This window comes from Podarcis melisellensis (assembly GCF_964234715.1).
Source record: "Podarcis melisellensis genome assembly, chromosome: 4".
NCBI lineage: Eukaryota > Metazoa > Chordata > Lepidosauria > Squamata > Lacertidae > Podarcis > Podarcis melisellensis.
In genome coordinates, this window is record NC_138531.1 from 71,357,800 (window position 1) to 71,377,810 (window position 20,011).

The window sequence follows — 20,011 nt, forward strand, 5'->3', positions numbered from 1 at the left end:
GTAAATGACGACTAATCTGCTATAACTACTCTAAGCTTGTCATGCATAAGGAATAATATGGCAATATAGAAATAAGAACCTAAATGTTTTTTAACCATATCATTCTCCATCTCAGTAAATGTGTTTCTTACTTACTGTATCTAAACATGGCCCTGTTAGTTCTCATACCACTCCCAGAACATGAGCCCGAATCTTGGGGGTTGATACCATGAACGTAGGCAAATATTTAAACCACCCATTAAGAGTGCTTTTGTCTTGTCTGGATTGAGCTTCACTTTATTGGCCCTCATCCAGTCCATTGCCATTTCCAGGCTCTGATTTATTACTCCCACTGCCTCACCTGTGCTAGATGAAAAGGAATGCAAGGTGTCATCTTCATACGGATGACACCACAGCCAAATCTCAAAGTGACCTCAGTCCAGTTGCATGTATATGATTAAAGGGGGGGGGGATAAAATAGAACTCTGCAGAGACTCTGAGGCATAAATGTCAAGCAGCAGAGCAAAAATACTCAAGCATCATCTTCTGGAATCAGCACCAAGACATGAGTGGAGCCACTAAGAAGCAATACGCCCAACACTGAACTTGCACAGCCTCTCCAAAAGGGTTGTATGGTCAAGACTATCAAAAGCTATTGAGAGGTCCAAAAGAACAAAGTTGCTCTCTCCCAGCAAATGTCATCTTTCTATGTGTCCAATCTGGTTTCTATGCCAAATCCTGCTTTGAAGTCTGACTGAAATGGATTTAGATAATTAGTTTCATCCAAAATGTGCTTGGAGTTGGCTGGCAATCACCTACTTGATCACCTGTTCCAAGGGAATGTTAGTAATGAGTTGACAATTGTTCAGGTCTTCTGGGTCCCCTGCAGTTTTCTTTAGTAATGGTCATACCTTTTAATGTGGCTGGGAGCACCTATTCTCTCAAAGAGGCATTTCCATCTTCTGTACTCAGACCCACTAGCTGTACTAAGTGAAGCATGGCAAGGGTTGAACATTCAGGCAGTTAGCCAAGTGCCATGCCCATATTCTGGGTCCTTAATGACTGAAATCCAACAAAATGAAGCCAGATAGTGTTCCTGACATACTTTTTATCTGATCAGCATAAACTGCGGTATCCAAATTGTGGTGGATACAAACAATTTTATCTTCAAATGCTTGCTACTGAGGGATCCTTTACATCTCCTGTCGGACAAAATCGTAGGAGCCCCTAAACCACACAAAAGCTCCGCAGGGTTGGCACTGTGAAGAGCAGTGGTGGTAGGGGAATTGCTTACTTATCACCAGAACTGCCACACAGTGGGCTCAGTAGTGACAAAACAATTTGCTACCGGTAAGATGCTGAGGTTTCCCACAGAAATGAAGCTCCCCCTGCCTCCCTCTGGCAACATAACTTGACTGTATGTCCTTTAGTCTCTTAGGACAGTTTCATGTGACATCATATCCTGTGCACATATATGGTAAATGTGGCAGTGGTTGGTGGGTCAACACCCACCAGTTGTGGCTTGAGTGAATTGGTCTTTATGAAACGATAGCTTGAGTTGTTGTTGCCAAAGAGAAATGAGCTAAACTGGCCACAAGTGAGATGAAGTTCTTAATGATTTCAAAACCAGGTTGTCTGCCTCTCTTAATACTTCATTATAGGAGTGAAGAAAGCTGCACATATTTGTCCTCTTGGAAATACGTATACTTGTCCCAAGTATAGAACTGGAACCAAGACGCACATAGAATAAGCTTGGCAATTCTCAACTGGCAAAGCTGTCACATTGTTGGCAGCATCTTAGGGAATGCTCCTGAGAAACCAGCAATTAGAATAGCAGGGACTGTGAGAGCCAGGCAATGAGGTACATTGACAGAATTAGTGTGGGGAAGTCACATAGTAATTTGCTTCTTCCTGGCACTCCAGCTGTAACTGGTGCTGGTGGCCCTTTCTCTCTCTTTTATTTATTTCATAAACATTAGAAACAAATGAATGTACACTTAATCTTTTCCAAATTCTATTTAAAGTTACAGTGTTCTGCAAAATGTTCTGCATGGTGTTTATCAGTTTCTTCCGTTTCCAGGACTCCAGTCAGCGTGAGGGATCTGTACCATTTTTTACTATTTTCAGAATGTTTTTCTTTGCCTTTGATATTGCCAAGGAAAGTGGCGCTAGAAACTCATTTGCTGCCATGTAACGTTAGGAAGAAAACATTTGTATAATGTATGCAAGCTAGAAGTCCAAATTATGTTTTGGAAATTTGTGGGGAGGCAAGACTGTTCCTTCCTTGGATCATTTCCTTTTGTGCTCAGAGCTTCTATGACCTAATACCCTACAGTGTTTTGAAAAGGCATTGACCTCTGCACCTGAACTTCAAGAGATTTGGATCATAACTAGAGGGTTAAGGGCTTCAAGATCTGGAAATGCATTCTAACCTTTTTGTGTGACATTGGTTGCGTATGTGAAATGAACTTTATCGTATGTTTCTTTCTGAAGTCTGGAAAGTGCCCTGTGGAAGAATTCTATTCATGATGTCGTTTATAGTGAGCTGTAATGAGCTGTATACCAGAAGCATGTGTGTTTGAGTGAGGAGGAAAGCATTTAGGAATGCAGATAGATATTGGCTCACATTTTATTACTTTTCATCATTTTCATCATTCATAGTTCTTTAGCAAGCTCCAAATGTAGAGTATCTCTCAATGCTGGATGTTGAAACATCTTTCTAGGGAACTCTACAGTCTAGAGATGCAGTGGTACCTTGGTTCTCAAACTTAATCCACTCTGGGAGTCCGTTCAACTCCCAAAACCGTTTGAAAACCAAGGTGCAGCTTCCGATTGGCTGCAGGAGCTTCCTGCACTCAATCAGAAGCTGCATTGGACGTTCAGCTTCCGAAAAATGTTCACAAACCAGAACACTTACTTCCAGGTTTGCAGCTTTTGACAACTTCGGTATGCCATTTGAGAACCAAGGTATCACCAAGGTAATCAGCAGGCAAATGATTCAGTAAGTTACTGTCCCCAAATAAGTAGTTTGTGTAGACAGGAGTGGTACTGGTGGTGATGATGATGCACATTCTACAATGGATATCAGTGGGTTGACCAACCTACCAACTTCCTTCCCCTGGAAGCATATCCAATCCAAACAAAACACTAAGAAGAAAAGGTATGTTACATCAAGGGTGAGAGGAAGAGAAACAAAAGAGGAAGGGTTTTGGTTAAAATGGGTAAAGCAGGTCTTAAAATGAGGGGAGCAGGTCTTCAGAAGTGTGGCATAATATATGGACGATTCCTTAGCCCATGATTCACCAGTGTGGTGCCTTCAAGCACACATGTGCCCACAGAAGCCTTGCATGGTGCCCACAGTTTCATCCCCTGCTGAAATTAGGCTTGAAAGAAGCCTGTATTAGCAAGTGGAGGCCTTTACCTCCCAAGCTCAGGCGGGGGGCGGATTTCAGGGAGGTTATAGCTGGGCTGGGAAGAGTTGCAGTGCATGTGTTCACAAGGGTTCTTCTGGTTTACAAACAGTTCCCAAAGTTCAGTGATAAGAGTCCACAGTTGTTGGTTTAGGAATGTAACTGCGGGCTTCGGGATTCATTGACTACTTAGACTTTTTACCATTTGACAGTTAGGTTTGCCTTCATCTCGCTTGGAAGTTAAATGATGCTTTCAAAGCAGAAGTGTGTGTCAGTTTCGTAGTGGGGATTTAAAGGCTGGCATCTTTAAGCTCTGAGCTCACTGTTTGTAGAATTCAACAAAACAATATTTTGCTTTGCTGGCACTTGCCCTTCACTAGTTAAATCAACGAGACTCGTTCCTTTGATTCACTGGGTTGGAGGGCTAATCCCTGCGTTCATACATCCTGCTTTACATACCTCTCCCATGGGCTTTTCATAGATATCCTCCTGCCATAGTGTAGCCTTGGCTTGTATAGCATCTCGCTGAAGTGCTTCAAGGACCTTTTTTGGAGTAACAAAGCCATATTGAGCTTCAAGTAAAGCCAGGTTAATTTTTTCAGCCTTTAAAACTCCTATGACTTCATCCTGCGCCTGAGAAAACACAGTTACTCCAGTGAGATGAATTCTGGATATCAGCTTCTTGCAACAATGGTATTGAATTAATTCCTGCATTTTTTTTTTATTTTTTAAGGTCAGCTTTTCATGCAAGTTGCCTTTACTGCTGCCAGTCCTTTGTCAATTCATCTGGCACGTGAGGGATTGGAAAAGGAAAACTTTGCCTCTTTAAACAGGAGCAGGAAACCTGTTACCCTCCATTGGACACTCAACTCTCACCATCTCTGACCATTTCCAATGCCAAGGGCCACCTGTTCCCCATCCTTGTTATAAGACAACAGTAGTAATTAAAAAAAAATGTTTCATCCCTTCCCCCCCCCTCCTTCACCTTTGCCTACCACATTCTTTGTTCTCTTACCTCTGGCTTCTGTTGCCATCCCCTTATCCCAGTCAGTCACTTTCCATTTTAGTCAATGCCTGTATCTTCCATATGTTGGCAGTGTGTATGGAAATATGGCCGTAAAAAAAAAAGGACTGTCAATCAGCAGTAGGAAATGTGGTGTCTCCCAGATGTTGCTGGAAACAACTCCCATCTCCCCTGTCCTTTGACCATGCTGGTGGAGACTGATGAGAGTTGTAGCTCAATACGTATGGAGGGTACCACATTGGCTATCCTTGGTGGAGATAAGAGGCCCCAACATGCACATCTTAGGGTGGGATGGCCAAACAGATAACGTAATGCTTTATAGTCAAACGCGTGCTTTTTCTTACTGGTCAAGTTTTGTAAGGAAAAGAACGACTTGAAGGTATTGGCAGCTGTTTTCGGAGTTTTGTGTCACTCATTCCTCCTGGGGGAAGTCAAGGAGCAAGGGTACAAAGTCACCCTTTGTTGTTTTAAGTCAAACCAGAAAACCGTCTGCTACTATTGTTACATATACGTGGTTGTGCACTGAAGCCAGCGAGGTACACATTGCAGAGGATGTGACCTTCCGCAGCGTGCATTCCAATAGCATGCAATAATGGCAGCTCTTTAAAACAAGATTAATTGGCCTAGAAGTTGGCAGGGTGACCCGTGTATGTTTGTGATTACCTATACAATACAATACTCCATACACGTGGCCAAGATTTTTTCAAAAATAATTAATGGTATTAAGGATGTTGGATTTCAGGTGTCATGGCTTAGATCCCTCAAAGCCCTTAGAAGAAGCAGGCGCTTTAAATTGGCTGATGTAAGATGCTAATAATAATAATAAAAAGCCTTTTACAGTCATGGCCAGTGGAGACTCTGCTTCTGTATCTTTAGCTGCTTTGACAACACGCAAGCGGAGAGATGGAGTTTATCATTTATTTTGAAAAGAGATAATGTATAGCCCAGGTGAAGCCAAGCTTTTGAAATCCCCTTTGGCTGTAATGAAATAAATGACACATAAAAGTGCTTCGCTTGAGCTGGACTGCACTCTTAAAGTGGAAGGAGCCATAGCTCAGTGGTAGAGTGCCATATGGAAAATCCTAAGTATTAATCCCAGTATTTCCAGAGTAAAAACACAAAAACCCAGGAATCAGGTAATGGAGACCTTGAAATCAATCAGAGTAGACAATACATGCTGCCAGTCAGAGTGTACAATACTGGCTGGATGAACAAATAGCATGACGTGGTATAAATCTGCTTCCCATGTTCCTGTGAAGTTGGATGTATAAGTACCTGTATTTCTGAAAAACCCAATGTGTTTGATTGCCTTTCCCCCTTTTCATCTTGACAGGTAGTGTTTCACACGGTTCTTTCTTTTAGACTGCAGCCCTATAAACACTTACGTGGGAGCAATTCCTATTGAAGTCAGTGAGACTTAATTATGAATAGATATGCAGAGAATTGCTCTGTAAATCACTTTGCTACATTATCACTGACTTTTTTTAAAAAACACACAGTCTGATGTCTTATTTGTCACATGTAAATTAATATATTAATATTGTTTTCACATCAGTGATAGCACCAGAGCTCTCAAAATGGGAAGCAAGAGCTGTGTATTTATAATAAAACAAAAAAAAATACTGACTTGTAATTCTCCCTCAAGCACGCTCAGAAGAAATAAAAGATCATCGCGAGAAAGATCTTCTCCCTTTTTGGAATAGTTTCTTTGTTTCTTGTCTGAATCAGGGCTTCTCAGGATAGTGTCTGTTGTTGCTGCAAAGTCCTTTTCTGTTTTTCTCCTCTTCATGTTTACCTTCTCGGTGCCAGGAGTGTCTTCTGTATAAGTGTCACTTGGCATTTTTTGAGAATGTTTTGACTTGGAAGAATGTTCCGTACTGTTACTTCTGGAACGCATTTCCAAATACCTGGTGAAGGAAGATCAAAAACCAATGGTAAAAATCTAAAGTAACACAAATAGCATTGTGGATAACGGAATTGTCTTTGGGTCTGGTATATCATGCTAGGCAAGGTCTCTTAACCAAGACACATTTTCAGTCAGGCAAGTAAACAGACCATGAGCTTTATCCAGGATACCTTGTAAAAATAGATGGGATGGTAAGATGGAACTCTCACATTTTCTGTGAGTCCTGTTAAATAAAACTGCATCCGAACTGTGAAGATGAGAATTCAATTCGATCTTGAGTCTTATCAAAGATTCTAGCAATTTACTTGTATTGTTATGAAGTTATGTTATTACAAAATAAAGTAGTGAAGTACTACACCTGTTTACATATAGACTGCTTCCAGATGATCTGCAGATTGAGTGTACATCCTTATTTGTGTGCAAAAAGTTTGCCAAAAGTCTAGGGAACGTTGGCTGCTTATTTGCATATCTAGCCAGATTTGTGGGGAGGTTATACACAGTGCTATTTTTCTAGAAAAAGAGGTGCCAGAACTCACCACAAACCCCTCCCTCGTTCTCTTAGAATGGCAATGGCGCCCAACTAAGAGGTACCAGAACTGAGTTCTGGCGAGTTCTGACTAAAAAAAGGACCCCTGACCATTAGGTGCAGTCGTACAAGAACACTAAATCCATTTGGATTGAATCCAAACCACAAATACCAATAACTTAGAAGCGCTCATAGATATCTGAAGCACAGAGAATTTTATACCCAATGCATGTGATGTGCATGTCCCCTCCGTACAGTCAGAATTGTCTGTTGAGTTGCCATATAGAGCTGTTTGTGGGATTGTGCCTGGGCAGCTGAAGAAATATCCTCGGGGTGTACCTGAGGATCTACTGCAATGCTGGTGTTACATTACAGGAACCTAACCTAGGAAGCTGCTTTCTACCAAGCCAGACCATCTAGTTGGCAGCAGCTCTCTGGTGTTTCAGAAGACGTTTTCCCTAGCCCTACCTAGAAATGACAGAGATTGAATGTGACGGCAACAAGAACATTTTATTACACCTGAAAATGGTTGGTTAAATTGGAGTGGAGCAACATGCTCATTTACCGAGTATATAGCAACTTCTTTTAAAAGAATTGTGAGATGAAAAGCATTTTTTAAAAAAACAACTGGGTGAAGTGGGAACTGGTGGTATATTTTGGAAGGTGTGTGATGAAGAAGACATAAGAAAATATAAAGCAACGTGATGAGATGAATCAACTTAAAACCAGTGAGTGGGGAAAGCGGCAACTTTTCTCTCTCATATCTGGAGTTCTACATTAGCTTGCTCTTATCTCAGAATATTCCCAGCAATATTCACTTATGGACTGTTTTAGAAAGCTAAGATGATGAGCATTGCAGCTATTGCTTAGTACCCTAACCAGAAAACATGGATGGAACATGGATTTGGAAAAAGTGTTTTCCTCCACACACACACACACACACACACACACACACAGCTGGATAAAGTGGTTAGAAGGAACCTGAATTAAATACCATGCTGTTATGTTATTCCATCACAGTGGCAGGTGGTTTGTAATACAGAGGTGTCCCTAATATAACTGTCTGACATGCCAGATGAATAGTTACACACATAATATATTATATTTCAGAGCGAGTGAATACATTTTCTGTGTGTGTTTAAAAAAATAAATATAGTTGCTCTTTATGAGTTGTATCTGTGAAGCAGCACATGATAAAATCTTCTGGAACTTTACTTATATATTCTGTCAATCTGGCAACAGTTTGTTTTTTACTTCTTCAAAACTGTATACTGTTTATTATATTCTGTGAAGTTATAACTTTTAACTTTATAAATATTCCTTAAATATAAGAACTTTCTGTGCCTGTTTGGCAGAAATCAGGTACATTTTTTTCAAAATAACTGCATTTTTCAAAATAAGTTCCTGTGGCATTTATAATTGCTCATTGTTGAATCAATTTGATTAAATTCAGAATATTGATAAATCTATATTTATGTATTTTGTCATATTTTTAAAATATATGTATATATGTTTTTAAAAAGACACTTAAAAAAAAGTTTTTATTAGTGATTCTGGAAGATTTAAGGCCCTGAATGGGGGATGCCCCATTCTGTAATGGGTCTTTTAGCATAAGTAATTGATTTATGAATCAACACAATCACTCTTTGAAGCATATATTCCATTTCCCTATGGTATGCAACTTTGATTACTGACTCCTCGCTTCAAAATGTTCTGACTCACAAAGAAATTAAGTCTCCTTTTCAGTACCTAAACTTTAAATGCATCCTGTCATATTGGAAAGTTCATCATCCTTTTCAAAAGAAATTCCCTGGTGCTTCTGCCATGATTCCATGTGTAGATGTGGTTTCTGGTAATTCAGGACTTAATTTGAAAGAATGGTTAATACACATGACTCTGGTTTTTAGGATGCTCTGGGTGTGGTAACTTCACATATGATAGCATTAAATGGACATAGAGATGATAAAGGCCTGTTTTATATCAAGACTTATCCCGGCTTTCGTTGGTCTTCGTGATTCCTCTCATTGCATTGCTTTTCTCTTTGGCATTATTAATGCTTTGAAGACATGAATGAAAGCTGTGGTGGACATGTTGAAACTCCTCCAAAGGGATGTTTTATATTACACCGAACTTGGATGACTAATGCATCAGGCAGCTGGTTTTGTGGCCTGTTTTGGTTTAGCAGAGGGTGTAAAGTGGTAAGAAACACTGGTGCTTCTATGAAGCAAATAATTGATTCTTTAGAACCTTGGCATTTTATTTTCTTCTTTTTAGCAGACCTCTATTTCTTGGGATTCCTTTGTAGTTCAATATTTTTGATTATTTAGGGGAAGTGCCTTTCAAAACATGCCTCGCATGTTTCTGATTTTATCGTAGCTGCTGACTTAAGTAGTTTGCACCAGGGCTTGATGGAAAAAATTCATCACCTCCTTAGCTAATTAGATCTAAATTGGATTAACACAACTGTTCCTTCCAGGTGACTCTTTGTAATCTTCGTGCATAGTTTGATGAACTGTAGTGTAGTCTGAACTTGGAGATATTTATTTCCTTAAGCTGGTTGAGTTTGGGTTGGCCCATGCTCAGAAGGCTTCTTTCCCCCCATTTGCAGTGACCTTGTGGATACTCAGCTATCTCCTTTATTCCCTTGCCTGCTCTCCCTAGTTCCCATTTTCATACTCTCTCTCAATGCTACCCTCCTCCCAATCCAGGCTTGGAGCTATCCCCTCCTGAATGCAGCACAGTGTGATAACGGTTGTGGGCATTGCTGTGTCCGTGCAACAAGGAAGGGTTCTATTTGCTATGGTCATTCGCCAACTCCTAGAGCAGTGGTTCTCAACCTTGGGTCCCCAGATGTTTTTGGCCTACAACTCCCATGATCCCTAGCTCACAGGACCAGTGGTCAGGGATGAGGGGAGTTGTAGGCCAAAATATCTGGGGACACAAGGTTGAGAAAGGCTATCCTAGAGGCTGAGGTCCCTTCAGCCCCCCCCATAAAATATTTGAGGGGCCACCTCCAAAAACATTGATGGGCATTTTTATTCAAATGGTGTGTGTGTGCCATGTCATGTGATCAGTTATGCAGGGTGGGGCTTACCTGCCCCCCCCCCCCGTTTTATTCAAGTTGGCATCTCTCCCTGGGGAAAATTACACTTGTCTGGGGAGACAAACTGCCTGCCATTACAAGAACTGTATGAGAGGGGTGTGGCATTCATTCATAGAGATTACAGCACATGAGGGTAGAGGGAGATATTTCCTCTTTCCCTTCCCAGTCCAGTTGTATTTATCTCTAGGTGCATTGATCTGCTCCTAGAGTTTTATTTCTCTTTTTTAAAAAGAGGAAGCTATGTAGTCTTGCAACTGCAGTGCTTTACAACATTGGTTTGTATGGTCGATGTGCACTGTCCCAGACTGCAGGTTGTAGTTGCCCATCAAGAAAAGAATCAAATCTATTCTTTACATTCCCCTCTCCCTACCCACCCACAAACTTTTTCATCTTGCAACTGCTAGGGGTGTACATGTTGAAGCTTTGTCCTAAGAAGAAATTGTAGAATGGGCAGTAGCATAGTGAAAACAATGTCCTCATTATCGTTCCCAGTTTACTCCTGAAAACTTCTGAAGCAATCTGACAGACACAGCTTTACTTAAACCTTTTTCTGTCTGGGAATATTCACTTCAACTTAGCCAGTTTTCACACACATAAAAAAGAAAAGAAGCCACAGCCCTTTGATCTTCCTTTGAGGAAGCTGTTCTCAGGCTACTCAAACGTGCTTAGTAATGTCTGATAAATCGGCATGCTTGATCCTTTCATGAATTCATGTTGGTGGAAGACCCAGGAATTTACAACCATCATCAGCGTTCTCCTGTTAGCTATAGGCATAGAATATTTTTGTGGAGGTAAACAAAGAATAAGGAAGTATCCAAAAATTGTTCTTAATTTGAGAAGCAATGAAAAGCACAACTTTACATTTAAATATGCCTTTTACATTGGTAAAATCATGCAAGATATAGATCAAAAAAGGGATAAGTTGTCCCAGATGGACGGGGTATAAATGTTGTTGTTGTTGTTGTTGTTCTTGTTGTTCTTATTTGTCAGTAGTGGTTGATCTTTCAAATGTATAGTTTTGGGAGCTGGCTGTCATTCTTTTTTATATAGATTCAATAATGGACCTGAAGAAGGTAATATTTAGTTACCTAGCTAATTTTCTTTGCATACTTATCCATCACATACATGCAAGAAAGAAAAGGCATGGTGATGGTGGAAGTTGTGGTCACAGGGCATGGTATTAAAGGCTCGTGATGACTCAATACAGTGGTACCTCTGGATACGAACAGGATCCGTTCTGGAGCCCCGTTCGCATCCTGAAGTACATGCAACCTGCGTCTGCTCGTGTGCGAGTCGCGATTCGCCACTTCCACGCATTTGCATGATGTCATTTTGAGAATCTGCGCATGCGCGAGCGGCGAAACCCAGAAGTAACACATTCCGTTACTTCTGGGTCGCCGCGGAGCACAACCCAAAAGCGCTCAACCTGAAGCAACTTTAACCCGAGGTATGACTGTATTCTTGAAGCTAAACTGGTCTGGCTCTGTTTGGTGCTGAGATGGAGGATCACCTGGGAACCCCATTTGTGCTGCTTTGGGTACCATCGTACAAAAAAGGCAGAATATAAATGTAGTAAATAGACAGCCTGACCAGTCCCAGAAACATATTCATTTATTTGTTTCATAAAATTTATATACCACTTGATTATAAAAAACAACAACTTCAAAGTGGTTATGAACTTGCCTATTGCCAGCAAATGTCAGACTGTTTAAGTCATTTAAGTCCATGATGAAAAATATATCTTTTGATTCACTAGTGATGAATCTTTTGTGTCTGGAAAAGCAGTGTATAAATTAATAAACTGAACTTTAAAAATGGGTTCTTAAATTAATTGCATCTTTTGCAGAAGTCCAAGTGTCTTGAGCTTCCAATTCCCCACCATTAGCATACTGTTTGAAGTGAGATTTGTGGATCTTATTGCAGGTTGCATTGATCACCCACATATTGTGTGAATTATGGGAACTGGAAGCATCAGGCACATGTGCTAATGTAAGCCAAGCAGCCAACGTAACATATGAGCTAGCTCTTTGGTGTAATTGCTTCTGGCCTGCATTCTCTTGAGTCTACTGCTGTGCCTAGTCCTGGTTAGCTTATGCATCTAGGTAGTAACCCTCTGACCTGTAATGTTCAAAGACTCAGTATGCTGTTTCTACCCATGAAAGTATGTTATTTTTCTGGTTTGTCAACATTAAAAGTGCTATCTGTTGGCTTTAACATGCAAGCTGACATCAATGCTAGCAGATTTCGTTCCCATTCTTCACATGCATAAGGGGATGTTTGTCTTTCTAAGTTAGGAATAGAGCTGACGTTGTTCTTTCTTTACTTCTCTTATTTAGCTCATGTAAGTTTTCTAACTATTGCTCACTTTTTCAGATTGCGTTGAAAGTGTTTCTAAAAAATAGGGGTGTGGAACCTGTGGCCCCCCAAATGTCATTGGACTACAGTTCCCATTATCCCTGACCTTTTGTCATGTTGGCTGTGGATGGGAGTTGTAATCCAGAAATCTGGAAGGCCACTGCTTTGAAAAACAGCATTTATTTTCTTCCTTAACATGGAGTCAGCGGGGTTATAAGCAAACTAAGTTGAACTTAAATCCCATTGACTTCAATAGGAACCAATTCTAACTCACATAGTCTAGATACAGCCAAATAACTATGGAAATGGTGTTTCAACAAGGATGCCAACTCAACACACCTTTCAGTCAATTTGCTTCCTTAATTAAAAGGACAGATTTTAGAGTAATCTTATCTCACATGGTTCTGTGGAGTGAAACTGATCAATAGGATTTGCTTGAAGCCTTCTGGTTAACATGCCGCTACTAATAAAATTCAGGTAGTAGGGCAAGAAGGAAAGTGATCAATTTAAGTTGTTTTGGTTGTATAAGCAACCAAGTCTCTCTACTTATTGGCATCCCGGAGATAACTATTGAATAGGTGACAAGTTTTAGAATACATTCCAGAGCAAAGGTTGCATTATTTTGAAAGTCATAACCTTTTAACCTTACACTGGTTTAACATTTAGATGTTTCTATTTTGATGCTCAATAAACCTGCAGATAACTCATCCTGCCTTTTTGGAATAAGATGGGAAATGAATATAAAATATGCACTGAAATATAGCTAAGACCGTTTGACCAAAATTTCAAGAACAGGGGACTCTTTCAAACTACCATGTCTGAAAGAAGGGAAGATTCATTATGCCTATGGAAATGTGAGCTACATAAACATAGAACTTCCATTGTACACTACGATCCGCAGCTGGCCTAATGTTGTGATTAAGAGAGTGAGCTACAAACCCCTCTTCCGTGAACTCCCAAGGCAACCTTAAGCAACCTACTCTCTCTCAGCCTTGGCTCCCAGTCTGCAGTAAGAGGATATTGCATTGCAAACCATCCCGGAATATATGTTTATGAAAGCTGGTATAGAAATTAAACAAATATTTAAATAATATGGGCATTGCTTAGTTTGAGGTTGTGAGACGCATAAGAAGATGGTGTGTTCACAGCACTTTAGACTGTGTTCAGAGGGCTATATATGCCCCCTGCCTTTCATCGATTTGTACCGCCTAGCCTAGGATCCCTACAACACATCCCTTTGAACTTTTGAAAACTCTGACCCTTTTGAAGCTCAAAGAGTTCTGGGGGAGTGTTGATTAGGACCGGAGGAAAAGCGCTTCTACAGATCTTAGTTAGCTGCGCCCTCAAGGACACTCTCAGCTGCAAATAGTGAAGATCCCCTAACAATGTATCCTAGAATAGGGGTAAAAATAGCTTTGTGGGATATGTAACAAGAAGCAACAGCAGCTGACTGCACTTTCCAAACCCTCCCATACATATAGTGTAGAGCAGGGGTTCCCAAACCGCCATCCGTTGATGAGCTGCATTCAGGTGATGCATTGCAAGGAAAATCATTTCAGTGGTGTACCAAAACCCTCAGCAATTTTCACGTCTGGGTGGGGAAAGGTTTGGGAACCATGGGTAGGGTGAGGGAGGTCACTCTCCTCCCTGACTTGCAGTACAGTACAGTACAATAATTTTGCTATTGTGCTAAATTCTCCAGCTTCTGGGCTAGTGAACAGGAAACTACAAATTTAACCCTGGAAGTGCTGTGCTGTGCTGGATGGGGGAAGGATTTCCCCGCCTTGCTCTTACTCTAAATGGGCTCCAGCTTCTTACTTGTTGGCTATTCTACACTTCCAATTGCTTACGTGTGAAATTCACGCACAACGAAAAAGACAAATTAATGTGTAAGATACCAGCACATGCTGAAGCCAGTTTTTAAAACATTTAGTAATATCCTGATGCCTCATCTTTTGGTTTTGTCCCTGAATTAATTACATGTTGAGGGGCAACACTTCCTCAGATATAATTCAGATTTGAAAGCTTAACTAAATCCTAGACTATTACTATTGTATAGGGTCCCATAAAAATAGTTTGGGGTCTTAGTCAGAACTATAGTAATAAATGTGGTGTGTGGACTTTGAAAACTATTAGGAACAGAATCCTCGTGAAGTTATATGGGCCACCTGTACAAGACGTAACTCTGCTGAGAGTTAAACCCCTCTGTGGATTTGCAGCAGTCTTGTAAGAAATAGCCTTGTCAAACTTGCAGCTGCCTTTCGAAGCACTTACTCTGGATCCTCCTTTTCCCCCAGCTGGTAGTTACGCAGCGCAAGTATTTTATGATTGGCGTAATGAATGGAAACGGTTGTGATATAAGGAGCTACTTCAGGCTTTAAAAAACAAAACCCAAATCAGAGTTCCTAAAGTGATAGTTGCAATATTTATTTTGTCATTCTGTGGTTTAACTCCCTGTTATCAGGTTGTCTCAGCTATTCAGTTTGGATTTTCGCAAGTACAGCAGCTTCTGCTCTAGGTAAGCTGGAAAAGCCACATGCAGAGGTGGTTCCTTCTTCATGGCTGGAACTCGTTTGTTTTACCATTTGTATTTTAATAATTTCTATGAAGGGCCTTCTTCAGGAGCCCCTGCTGTCCAAGGCAGAACAAGTGACTATGGAACATTTGCGACTTTCACCATACACACTCTTAAATCAAATGCATGATTTGCTGGTGTTGAGAGTAAGAGCTAGATTCTGTGTTGTGGCTGCAGTTGGATACCATGCCCAAGGTAAAAGGATAAGAAGAATAAGAAGTAATAGTCGCTTGCTTACTGTCATTTGATACTAAAAACTAGAGTTTATGGAGGTGAAATTTAGAGTACCTGATTTTTAGGCATGGCCTACAAGTGAATCATGTGTTTAGTTGTCAACATTTAATTTTAATATTGCTTGCATTTTTATGCAAATTTGAAAACACTGTTTGCATAATACTGCAATATACTCATGCACAGTGAATCAGGTGCTAATAATAGGGCACTGTTCCCCTGAAACTAATCACACAGGAAAATGGTAAATGCAGCTAAACTGCAGTAAAACCTTTACCCTTCGTTGGCACAATAAGAAATTCAATGTGGCCTTTCTAAAATCTTCAGTCTGACTGCAGATTTAATTGGGTTTCAAGCATACTCCTTGGGAAGTTGGAAAACTCTTAAAGCAAATGGATTACCAGTTTCATTTAATAATGGAGTTTCTGCTGATATCTCTAAAAATAAATAGTATATTGTACAGCATTAGAATCCTCTTTGTCCCCAGCTCTAAATTATTGTAATGCCGTGTAACCACACTAATTTTTATAGTTCTGATTCTTTATATGACAGGTTACAGCTGCTACAACTCATTATTTCCATTACAAATAGTGATTCATATTTCCATATGTAAGCAGGAGATCTCATGGCGGGTATGAAATTAAGCGATGTCACTGCTGTGTAGAAGGAAATGCTTAAGCTACATATGGATACAAGACATTACATTTAAGTACACATGTTTTCAATAGATTGTGGTGACTTAAGGTCCTGTGCTTGTTTCCAAAGCATTTTGTGTGAATTTTCTTTTGACAAATGTTGTTAGACAGAAATAGGCCTGAATAAAATTTCCCATTCTCTCCCAGAGATCAGGTGATCCAGTGAGCAGGCCGTGTCTCATCTTGACCCTGTAGATATGCACCAATGCTAGTAATCTAGTGGATGAGAAGACACCTTGGATTTATTTATTTCATGTCCATCATCTTTAAGATCTCTGCAGCTTGCCAAACTGGGTGTTCTGTTACATTATTTTACTTCAGTTTAGGGCTTCCAGATAGAAATGCATCCCACTTTGATGTTTTATATATAATGGAAGTACTTAAACATCTGCCAAGTGACAACTGAATGCTGGTACTCAGCATGTGACTTAAAAGCATATGTGGGAGATACTAATTAATTGTCATGTTTGCCAAGAGGTGACCCTAACCTGGTCCTAATTAACACATGGGCTGGGACACTTGAGTGGTGGTCAGGTGATGTGGGTGGAGGGGAATCCTTTTTGGAAAGTCACAACTAATTTTTTTTTAATTCAGGAATATTTTTTATAAAACAGATGTTTTACATATTAAAAGATCTATCCTGGTACTTTGGAGGCTGATTTTAAATAATTTGATGTATTTGGGGAAGTGTTTTTTCAGGATTCTCGCTGTTCCATTTTGTTAATCACTATAAGGCTATTTTGTAGGGGGTCTGATGGAATGAGGGGTGGCAATATATGGTATTTCATAACTGGGAGATTGGATTGAAAGAGAGATGCCAGTGACCACCCAGTTAGCTTCTCTGCTGCTCCAGAGAAGCGGACACGGAGCAATGGATCCAAACTACAAGAAAGAAGATTCCACCTAAACATTAGGAAGAACTTCCTGACAGTAAGAGCTGTCCGACAGTGGAATTTGCTGCCAAGGAGTGTGGTGGAGTCTCCTTCTTTGGAGGTCTTTAAGCAGAGGCTTGACAACCATATGTCAGGAGTGCTCTGATGGTGTTTCCTGCTTGGCATGGGGTTGGACTCGATGGCCCTTGTGGTCTCTTCCAACTCTATGATTCTATGATATTTAGATTTGAACCTGTCTCTCCCCACGTGCAAAATCAACATGCTCCATCTGGTCGCTTTACCCACTCTCTGGAGCAAAGTAATAATTCTGCTTGGTATGAAGGGCAGAAGAGAAAGGTGGTTGGAAAGACCAGTGGAAGAGCACAGAAGATGGTGCAGCAGTTTTGGAGCACTGGACACAGTTTCCCGGTTGAAGCTCAGTCATCCTTGTTGAGGATAATGCTTGCAAAGATAAATTTCAGGAGGAAGTCACAGTTTTCACCTCTTAATTCAGGCAAGTTTTGATATCTATTGGTTTATCCGGACTTGATCATGCCTTAAACCCAGTGAAATAAATGTGTTACGTTAACTAACTTCAGTCTTGTTGAATTCAGTGGGACTACTAATGGTGATATTCAATGTTGTGTAATTGCATTTTCTATTCCTCTCCTCCTCCTCCAGCCCCTCATGATCCGTAAACCTGCTCCAGGGGCCCCCTAACTCTCCAAAGCAAACTTTTTTGTGAAAGGGGGTTGGGGGGGGGGGGAGAAAAGAGGAAGGGGAAGTCCTATTACATGAGTGAAAATTTGTTCCACTGTTGCGCAGGCATAACTGGCTATCACCCAAGACTAGAAACATACAGTACTAGAAACAAAGGGTGGGATTAAATTTGCATTATTGCAATCATTCTGTCAAGCCAGACAGAACTATCTCCTTCTCTTCCTCCTCCTCTCTCTCTCTCCCTCTCCCCCCCAATTCTAGGGCTTCTTCTAACTCCGCAAGCTAGTTTGGCGGGGGGCAGTGGGGAGGATTGAAGGAGGCCCTCTTGTGCTACTGAGATTTGTTGCACTTGCTCCACCTAGCACAACTAATTAGTAGGATCCTGCCCAAATGCTGTAGTCTGATAGCCATTGGACACAGAGAGAGAGAAATCTGTTGAAGGTTTTATGGCATTGGCATTGTCAAGCAAGATGTATGCTGAACATCATGGTTATCAAAAGGCCGATTTGGGAACTGCTTTCTAGCTCCTTATCTTTCAACACCACCTGTAGCACAATAGAGCTTTTCTCAAGGCTGCCAGTGAGCAGAGATTAAAAGGATGCACAAAACGGACTTGATTTGACAAGGTAGAAAGGGCTTAACAAAAGTAAATTCCTGTTGCGTGAAATAATCTTAGCTTCTGTAGTTTAAAACTAGGTGGGACTTGATTCCAGATGTCATAAATATGCATGCATTTAAACATGTTAGAGGACTTTTACAAAACTGGAAGAAAGCTGCTTTGAGTTTGGAGGCTATAACAGCATAAACCTTTCCCCCTCAAAATAGAGAATGGAAAAAAAACATACCAAAAAACCCAGAATTTAAAAATGGAGGAAAGGCCTCTTGCTTCATATTAGCTATTGTCCGTGGACTCTCCCTAGTTTTTTAGTCTTTTATTTAGCTTTTAATCTTTTAATTTGTGAGACTCTTGCCTCTTGCCTTGCACACCACTGGGACGTCTTTGGAAGAGTGTTCAGAAGGGAATGTGTACCTCGGACTGAAGAGGTTACCCCCACCCCTTAAGTAGAGAGTGCAGGTCCCGAATCTTTGCTTTTAAAACAGAACCAAAAGGCAGGGTATTTTCTTTCATTCATTCATTAATTAAATAAATAAATAATACTTCATAGCCAGAAATTGCCATATGTATGGAATATCCTGTTTGCATTTGAGATAGCTGTTGCACTGTCAGAAGTAACAAAGAGTTAATAGTGTTTTAAAGAAATGCTTAACAGCTGGTGTAAACTATCTGTACAAGTCTGGATGACCTCATTTATGACATATAATCCTAATACTATCCAAAAGAGATTGCAAAAAAAAAAAGAGGAACGGGACTCGTAATGTATATGTTGCATGCAAAGATGTCAGAAACATGCCCTCCCAAAGGGCCACTTATTACAAGACTGAAGTTAATTGAACTTCACTTACAATTAAATTGCCGCAAAAATGTATTTACAACAGCAGCATTCCTGTCCAAAAGAATGGTCTTCATTATTTTAGTATACAAAATGGTAAATGCCATGTCTTTCTGATATATGCTGTGTACTAAAGTATCAACCATTTACATAGAACTTGGTTAGATTGCTGTCTCTAGCAAAATTAGTTTCCACATTGGCAATTTGGCATTAAAACTGGAAAAATTGTTGATGAAACAGTCTTTTCTGTTTGTGTAGGAATAGTTAAGGAGTAAGGCTTGATTTTTCTTTATTCCTCTGATTCCCCCCCCCCAAAAAAACCCCTTCAGTAGATCATTATTATTTATCATCATCATCAAACCTTTTATTGGCATCACATATAAATATCCATAGCAAATCAATATAGAATTCACACCTTCCCAGTGACACAAAACATTTGTCAAATGAAAGAGGCAAAGCATCTCTAGGTCTCCAGGGAGAGCAGACGTCTGCAATGTATTTTGACGACAAAAAAACAGATAAAGATATTTAGCCACTAACTTGGTGAGCTCCTGATTATTCCCCAATAATAGAAAATGTATGACCTCTAATTCTGGTTTCCATTTGGGGATGCAGAGTTTATCTAGGAACTGCTGGCGGAGATCAACATATACAGTGGTACCTCGGGTTAAGTATTTAATTCGTTCCGAAGGTCCGTTCTTAACCTGAAACTGTTCTTAACCTGAAGCACCACTCTAGCTAATGGGGCCTCCAGCTGCCAACGCGCCGCCGGAGCACGATTTCTGTTCTCATCCTGAAGCAAAGTTCTTAACCCAAGGTACTATTTATGGGTTAGAGGAGTCTGTAACCTGATGTGTATGTAACCTGAAGCGTATGTAACCCAAGGTACCACTGTAGTTTACATTTAAGAACAATATGTGCAAGAGTTTCCACCTGATGGTCTTCACATGGGCAGATTCTTTCTCCTTCCACCATTCCCGAGAACCTTCCCCATAGGAGGTTTGAAGGACTTGAATTAAACCTAGCCAACGAAAATGCCCTTCTTTCTTGAGGATTAAGCAAAAATTCTAGATAATTGTGGTTAATTTCATTGTGCCCAAGAAAGTTGAAAGTTAAGAGGGGAACATGTTTTCTCTGCTGCTGCTGTTAGTTCCTGGCGTTCAA

The 20,011-nt window shown here is 40.4% G+C and overlaps 2 protein-coding genes across 2 annotated transcripts in view; one reads left to right on the plus strand and one right to left on the minus strand.

The window, feature by feature from the left end:
- Positions 1-6,320, minus strand: part of FILIP1L (filamin A interacting protein 1 like) — a 64,621-nt gene extending 58,301 nt beyond the window's left edge. Inside the window, exons 1-2 of the mRNA XM_081908378.1 lie at positions 6,041-6,320; positions 3,849-4,022 (exon numbers count right to left, since the gene is read on the minus strand). Of these exons, the coding sequence (XP_081764504.1) occupies positions 3,849-4,022; positions 6,041-6,310 (444 nt within the window). The 5' untranslated portion in view covers positions 6,311-6,320. The remainder of the gene's footprint in view (positions 1-3,848; positions 4,023-6,040) is intronic.
- Positions 1-20,011, plus strand: part of CMSS1 (cms1 ribosomal small subunit homolog) — a 174,613-nt gene that overhangs the window by 62,746 nt on the left and 91,856 nt on the right. The window lies entirely within an intron of this gene.